General features: G+C 46.8%; 1 protein-coding gene across 1 annotated transcript in view; it reads right to left on the minus strand.

The window, feature by feature from the left end:
* Positions 1-407: 407 nt before the first annotated feature.
* Positions 408-8,479, minus strand: part of Usp44 (ubiquitin specific peptidase 44) — a 27,876-nt gene continuing 19,804 nt past the window's right edge. Inside the window, exons 4-6 of the mRNA XM_004623909.2 lie at positions 5,702-5,807; positions 1,959-2,164; positions 408-674 (exon numbers count right to left, since the gene is read on the minus strand). Coding sequence (XP_004623966.1) covers positions 490-674; positions 1,959-2,164; positions 5,702-5,807 — 497 coding nt within the window. The 3' untranslated portion in view covers positions 408-489. The remainder of the gene's footprint in view (positions 675-1,958; positions 2,165-5,701; positions 5,808-8,479) is intronic.

The following is an 8,479-nucleotide window of genomic DNA, read 5'->3' on the forward strand; positions in this document are numbered from 1 at the left end:
CCTGAGGAATGTCACCTAGTGTGACTGCTGGGTGTGAGGCCTTGATATGCCACCTTCGGTGCTTAACTTCCTTCACAGGGTAAGGTGACTTCAGGACACAAGTGGCCTGAAGAAATGTCCTTTTCCTTTTTTTGGTTAAGACTGGGAAGAAACTAATTTTCCATCTATTTACAATCTGTATAGAAAGCAGCTACGAAAACTAAGTAACATATATATAAACTGCTTCTCTGCATTTCAGTAGATTGCACAAATACACAGTCTGAGCCAATTAAGACATCTGATGTAAGAGGAAACAGGAGCCTGAGGTAAACAGTTTAAACCACGCACTTGGAAAGCATGTATTTATATTTCATCTCTGTAAAAAAGTTGTTATATATAAAATGTATAAATGTAGTGTGCACTGATTCTTAAGTAAAAAGAGTAAGCCCAAAATTGTAATTCAGCCCTTTAAAAAGTCTACAAATTTGCAGAAGCACAGCAGCGTCCTGGTCAGCCGAGGCGCTCACTGGCAGGGGAGTCCACGCTGTCCCCGGGGCGCTGGCCGTCCGCCGGGAGCTCCGCGTAAGCACTCTCAGGGATGCGCCGGGTGTAGAAGAGGATGTAAGCCTGGGCCTTGCACACCTCGGCCGTGGTGCACATGCTCAGCTTGGAATCGTTGCAGTGTACCCAGAACCCTAGGGGAGCCACAGAAGCGGAACTCAGAAGGGAATACGGCTTTCTGGGAAGCGTGCTTTCCATGATGAGAACAGCCTGGGTGGCGTGCTCCTCCAAAGGCACCAAGTCTGCTGCTGACAGTACCCGACTACTCCCAGAGCCTGAAGCCTAAACTTAACTTTAAAACACTCAGGGGCTGGGGAGATAGCTCAGTAGAATAAGCGCTTGTCTGGCAAACACAAGGGGCTGAGTTCAATCCCCGGTTCTGCAAAAAAAAAATAAAATAAAAATAAACTCAGGGGGCCGGGGAGATGGCTCAGTGGAATAAGCACTTCCCTGGCAAGCACAAGAGCCTGAGTTCAATCCCTGATTCTGCCAAAAAAAAAAAAAAAAGGAAAGAAAAATTAAAAAAAAAATAAAAAAAATAAAATAAACTCAGGTCCTTGTATTTGCCAGGCATCTCCCTAGCTCTCTAACTCATTTCTTTTCTGTCTCTGTCTCTGTCCGTCTGTCTCCCTCCCTCCCTCCCTCCCCCCTCCCCTCCCCTCCTATCTTTCCCTTTTCTTACGTATCCAGTACAGGCTCTACAAGATCTTACTACAGACTGGACTCCTAGTGATCCTCCTGTTTTCAGCATCCCAAGCAGTGGGATTACTGGGGCATGCTGCCACGCCCAGTCTCAACGCTGTCACAGTGTGCCCTGGGGGCAGGGCCAGGCCAGGTAGCCAGGGATCACACCCTGGTTCCTGTGTCCACCTAAGCAGGCGCTTTAACCTGCTGAGCTTTCTGGCCAGCCCTCTTAACTTTATTTCCAATATCTACGATTCCCGTTCATTCAGTTCCCTCTTGCAACAAAATTAACTGAAATAAACCAGTAAACATATGGATTTAACTCTTAAGTGTATCTTTAACAAAACCTCAGTATTTTTGGTGGTACTGAGGACTGAACAAAGGGTCTCAGGCACTAAGCCACAACCCCCCACCCAGCACTTTATTTTGATTCAGGGTCTGTGTTGCCCAGATTGGGGCTAAAACTGGTGATACTCCTACCTCGGCCTTCTACTCTCCAGGATTACAAGTATGCTTACTATAGCTGGCCTGACTTAACAAAACTCTTTGTTACCCTGCAGAAATTGTAGTACGTTCTATAGTACGGTACAGTATAATTTCCAAGTACAACCTCATGCCTTATTTTATAAGCAACAGTATTTCTGAAGCATTGTTAATATGATTCAGAAATCACTAAAGCTTGCACACCAACTTCCAAAACTAAGCCAAGATAAAATCATTTTTCCTGGTTCTACCTCCTTCTGAATTATAGCAGTAGGCCGTGTAGTGTCCTGAGCCGAACCCTTTCCCATGGTGCATCACTACGGCTGACAAGTCATAAAGAAAACACTCCGATCTGTGTGACCTCAGGGTCTCCCTGCAGCAGTAGGGCTCCATGTTTAAGATCTCCTCAAAGCCAACGTGAACACCAATCTTCTCTCGGTTATTGCGTCCTGCCCACCTGAGAAGAAACCACAGTAGAATCAGGGAAAACGACCACACTCTATATAATAGTTCTAACAACGGAGATGAAATTCACAGAATCCTGTACACCATCCATGTGGTATAAAATACCCTTTTAAATACAGTTGACTGTAGGCAAGATGGATACATGCACACCTGCCTGCAGTCCAGGACTCAAGGAAGGCTGAGGCAGGAGGATTGAGTTCAGGGCCAGCCTAGAGTACAGAGTGAGTTCAAGGCCAGTCTGAGTCACATAGGAGGTCCTTTTTCAACCCCACCCTCCCAAAGACAGCTGACTAAAATGGAGAGATCTAGCTTATTTACCAAACAGGTCCAGTCAGATATTAAAATAATTTATCCTCTGTAGTTTGATAAGATAGGAGAAAAAACTTGTGGAACATGATAGCGCTAAGGGCATTTTCCTCTCCTGCTAGGAAGTGTCAAGGGTCCAGAGCTTTTAACTCCTTACTGTGTAGTCACAGGGTAGCAGAGACATCCTAGATGGGCGGCATAATGTCATCTTTACTGGTCAGGTGTGTGGGGCAGATCAACAACACGTGAAGAACTCAGGGCACTGCTTTCCTGCGTACTGCCCAAGAGGACCACGGCGGCCAGCCCGCGGGCAGCTCCAGAGGACACAGGCTGAAAGCTGTGCTGCCGCTGCCAGCCGGTAACGGACTCACCCACGTCTGCAGAATGAAGCCTCCATAAGGACCTAAAAAGGAGGACTGGGAGCCTAGCTCAGGCTTAGGAGCGGCCCCTGACCCCGGAAAAGGGCTTGCAGAGTGTTAGTTGGTTTTTTCTTTTGCCTTTTTGAGTAAGGGTTTTTCTATGCAGTTCCAGCTGGCCTAGAACTTGCGATGTACTGGCTGGCCTCGAACTCACAGTACTCCATCCTCCTGCCACCACCTCCCGCATGCACCCCATGCCCAGCTTGGTCAGCTTTCTGTACCCATTGCCAAATACTGGAGAAAATGAAAGATTTATCTTGGCTCAGGCTTTCAGTGGCTTCAATCCACCATCAGTCACTCCAGGGCAGAAACATCACAGCAGAGGCAGGGAAAGCTGCCATCCAGGACAGCCAGGCAGCAGAGAGAGAACCTGTGAGGAGGGGAGGGGCGGTGTGCCAGGCATGTGTCCTCAGCTGGGCACCTCCCAACAGAACACCCAGTACTGAGCCTGGACCGAGCACACCAGGAGTCAGCCACTGCCTCCAGTTTGTCTCTGACCACTGCTGCATCGGGGACCAACACGTTCCCCACAAGCCTTTAGGGGGCTACTTCACACAGCCCGCAGCTGGTACGGGCTCTGCGTGCCTCATCCCCATGCCTTGCCCTGTGCCACTTCCATCTGGCTGTTTATCTTGTCCATTAAGACAGCACCTCCAACCTTTTGGGTGCCAGGATCTAGTTTTTTGGAGGAATTTTTCCAAGGACTGGGGACGTTCAGGAGGATGGTTTTAAGGTGATTAGGTGTATTACACTTATTGTGTACTTTATATTTACCACACTGCAGTAAGTACTGAAATATTTATACACCTCAGCATAACCACAATCAGTGGAGCCCTGAGCTTGTTTCCCCAGTCTGTTTAGCTACACAGTCCCATCTGGGTACGACAGGAGACAGACACGAAGCCTGTCCCTAATGTTCAGTCAACTCTGCCATTTTGGCTGCTGTCACTGCAGAAACCCCAGCTGTGACTTTCGACCAGAATACACAGAGATCTGAGGTTGTCTCAAACACTCTTTTAGAGTCAGTGCTGGACAATGTTGATTCACCTGGCTTATTCACAAACGGTCACGAATCCATTCCTTCCCAGTGTGGAGGTCTTTTTGCGGTTGGGAAACAAGGCTCAAATGCGTTTGAAAGTAGAGGTGACCGTGATGCAGCAGCCAGGATAATGCAAACCTTAGCTCAGTCTCTTTTTCAAAATTGCTGCCAATATTGGAAGTATGTTAAAAATTCCAATATTCACTCATCAGCCTGGTAAGTCCAGCTTTCTCTGCTGGCAGCCACATTATCTGCTGACTCACACAGTTGTTTCCATGAAGTGACAGGTGAGTTTACTGCTCGGGCTGACGGTATGACATGAGCTAGTGAGTTTTGTGACTTCTCTGGCACTGAAATATGCTGCCAGTGGTGACCAAGCTTTTCTAAAAGAAATCTCTAACCTGCCTTTGTAACCCAGAACCTCTGGTGGGCGACAATCTTTGCAAGGTCCCCCCACCTCTGTGCCATCTCCTCGCAGGGCACATGCAGACAAGACTAAAGGGCGTTAAGGGCTGGCCAGATAGCTCAGCAGATTAAAGCACCTGTTTAGGCAGAGCACAGAGGCTGGGGTTCGATCCCTGGTGTGCATCACAGGAGCATCGCTACGAGTCTGATCGAAGGAGTAAGACCCTGTAGGTGCTGCACTAAAAAATAATAATAAAAAAAAAAGACTGAAGGGCGTGGACTTGAAGAAGGTTGGTAATGTCAATCACAGCCTGCAAACAAGCTAAGGACACAGTTTCTGACTAGTCAGCATTTTTCTACAAGTGACAGAACTGTGTGAACTCAGAAGTGACTGACCAAAGTAATGAAACCAGAAAAGGCCCACTCAGGGCAGGCCACTTCCTGCTTAGAATTTGTTCGTTTTATTTAATCATTCGTTCATTCATTCACTCATTCATTCGGTACAGGGTCTTGCTGCTGGTCCTCCTGGCTCAGCCTCCCCAGTGCTGGGATTACAGGCATGTACCACCATGCCTGGTTTCAGTGGCCGTCTCAGTGTGGGGCCAACACGGTATGTGGTGCTCGAGATCAAACCTGGGTCCTTGCGCTTGCTATGCAGGCACTCAGCCTGCCAAGCTATCTCCCCGGCCTCATCCTGCTCAGAATTTTGAGAAAGAATCCTGGTTTATATCTTTCAGAAAAACAGAGAACATCTTACATAAAAAAGCCTTCACATTTGGGGTGTGGTGGCACACATGTGCAATCCCAGTACTTGGAAGGCTGAGGCAGGAGCGCTACAAGGTTGAGGCCTGAACTACATATTGAGACCGCCCCCATCTCTCTGACAAAAAAAAAAAAGGAAATAGGTTTTGTCTGGTTGCATATAATCTTTGCTCTTTTTAAGTTCTGTGAGCTCTGAAATACATTTTTAGGTTACTTTAGTGTACTGGACAAGACAGCTTGGTATTTCTATCAGACAAATGACTTTCAAAATATTGCAACAGGGGCCGGGGAGATAGCTCAATAGAATAAGCACTTGCCTGGCAAGCACAGGGTCCTGAGTTCAATCCCCAGTACTGAAAAAAAAAAACAAAAAACTATTGCAACAAATCTTTGTAAGAACGGCGCAAATAGAATTCTCCTAAAAAGGCAAAAATAAACACTTGAAAATTTAAAAGGGTAGGGATGTAGCTTAGTACAAAGGCTCTGGGTTCACTCACCAGTACCATTCCCGCATTTGTTGCCTGCCCTTAACATTACAGTACGTGTCACGCACCCACCCTCAGAGGCACCCAGGCACCCTGGCTCCGCTGCAACCTACCTGAATCGCTTGAGGTGCAGCCTGAGGACCTGCGGCAGGCGGCAGATGAGGAGCTGCTTCCGGGCCTCTGTGAGCGTGACCGGCTTTGAGAACCTCCTACGTTTTGCTACATTGTGCAAGAGAATGGAAATCGAGTAAGCGATATAGGAAACGAAAGGCACCTAGGGCCATAACTTAGACTGGAACTAACTCAGTAGCTCGTTTGCAGGGACTGTACTGTGCTGACAGACAGGCGCTGCCACAACATTTGCACAACTCGAGAAACTCGGGAGCTCGTCATGCTGGACCAACATGTGAACATGAAGTGACTAATCCTGCAGCTGGGACAACAGAACAAAGAATACCACTCCACCTATGAAAGGTGGTGGCCACGGCAATTACTAAGAAAAGGTTAACTCCTCTAACTCATCCTTTTACACTTCCCAAACTCCTACTTCAATAGTTACAGAGGCCATACATGATCCTGGGGTGCGGGCCCTGCTGCCTGTACACCCCCCAGCCACTGGCCGACGTCCGCAGTGCTACATTACAGAGCTGTCACTCTTAAACAAGAAGCACCTGGGATCCTTCCTCTCATCTCCTGTCTCTCTGAGATCTACTTGGGGACTCTGCAGCCTCCAGCTGGGGGCCCCAGTCACAGCAGCTGCTTGTGGACAGGAGGCAGACCAGCCTGCTCCAGACTGCCTCCCCTGGCTTCTCCGCAGAAGTACTCCGGGTCACTGCCCCCTGGCCCCCCAACCCCTAGATGCAGCAGTCAGGGCTGAGGCCCTGTTCTCTCCTCTGCGGCCACTGCGGAGCCTGCTCTACCGAGGGATGCCAATGCCCTGACTGCCGCTTTGGAACGCTACCTCTATGCACTTCTGGATCTGGCTCGCACCTCAGGAGACCCATGCTCACTCTGCACACCACTGTGTGGTCTTCCTAGTATTTGCCTACACTCCCAAATTTGGTGATGAAATCATCTGAGATTATTCACATTTATGTCAAGGAAAAAAAACGTGAAAAAAATTTGATGAAGGTGAATTTTTTTTAAGGTGATTTTTTAAAAATCTTTTCTTTTAGGCTCCTTTATTTATTTATTTTTTAATTTTATTTATTTGTGTGTGTGTGTGTGTGTGTGTGTGTGTGTGTGTGTGTGGCCAGCTCAGCCCACCAGGGGGCAGGGCTGGCTGGCATGTGGTGCTGGGGGATTGAACCGCAGTCCCTTGTGCTTTGCCAAGCTTGTTCTAAGTAGGTGCTTTAGACCACTGAGCCATCTCACCAGCCCCTAGGCTCCTTTATAAGTATTTATTAGACACCACTCAGAAAAGCAAATGTAGGACCGGGGAGATGGCTCAGTAGAATAAGCGCTTCCCTGACAAGCACAAGGGCCTGAGTTCAATCCCTGGTTCGCAAAAAAAAAAAAAAAAAAAAAAAGAAAGAAAAGTAAATGTATGTCATTCTAGAAAGTCATCAAGGGCTGACGAGATAGCTCAGGGGCCTAAAGCACTTGCTTAGGCAAACTTAGGCAAGCATAGGGACTGCGGTTCGATCTCCAGCACCACACTCTGGCCACATACAAGAAAAAAGAAAGAAAAAAAATTCATCGATTAAAGGTATATCTGCTCAGTGATGGAACATTTGCTTCTTTTCTTTTTTTTTTTTTTTAAACAGGATCTTACTTTGTAATACAGACTGGCTTGATCTCAATATGCTCACTATGTAGCCCAGGCTGGTCTCAAACTTGTCTCGATCCTCCTATCTTAGCCTCCCTTACTGTTAAGGTGTGTCAATAATGTGGATTTTTTTTTTTGTTGTTGTTGTTGTTGTTGTTGTTGTTTGCAGAACCGGGGATTGAACTCAGGCCCTTGCGCTTGCCAGGGAAGCGCTTATTCCACTGAGCCAACTCCCTGGCCCCTAATAATGTGTTTTGTTCATTAAAAATTTTATATCAGGAAGGGTGATTTTGCTCAGTGGTAAAGCACCTGGCTAACACATGGCAGGTTTTGGGTTTGATTCCAAAGGTAGGAAAAAAAATTCTGTATTTAGAGTCCTAAAATCTATAGTCCCAGCACTCTAGAGGCTGAGGAAGAATTGCTGTGAGTTTGAGGCCAGCCTGAGCTAGTGATTTTTCTTTTTTTTGGGGGGGGTGGGGCAGAATTGGGGATTGAACTCAGGCCTTTGCACTTGCCAGAGAAAGTCTTATTCCACTGAGCCATCTCCCCGACCTCTACATAGTGATTTTAATGCCAGCATGGACTACAATAGGGAAATTCTGCCTCAAAAACCAAAATAAAATAATACAATAAAATGCAAGTATATATATGTCTCAAGGAGATAATGACACAGCACATCTGATGGGGCTTGTTCACTATTTCCCTGAGGAATGTGCCCGTTTCAAGTAGCTATGGCATCCTCTGCAGGGGTTCCTGTGATCCCCTTCTCAGACACCCCTCATCATAACGATCTTCCTGGGCTGGGGAGATGGCTCAGTGGAATAAGTGCTTCCCTGGCAAGCACAAAGGCTTGAGTTCAATCCCTGGTTCTGCAAAAAAAAAAAAAAAGATTTTCCCTGCCTTCTTCCTCCATTAGAAATTCAGGTGCCTTCAAAGTATCTGACCTCAATCCATAAGCAATGACTAATACAAAAGTGACAGTAGATGGTTTTGAATAAATCTTTTTTTTTTTTTTTTTTCAAGCCATGGCCATTTAATTCAGATCACAAAACTTGAGACGCACACCTAACATACAACCTTCTTATATGCACTGATTTTAAATTCTGGTACCTTTTTAGGAATG

This window comes from Octodon degus, unplaced genomic scaffold (assembly GCF_000260255.1).
Source record: "Octodon degus isolate 3935 unplaced genomic scaffold, OctDeg1.0 scaffold00004, whole genome shotgun sequence".
In the NCBI taxonomy this organism is placed as follows: domain Eukaryota; kingdom Metazoa; phylum Chordata; class Mammalia; order Rodentia; family Octodontidae; genus Octodon; species Octodon degus.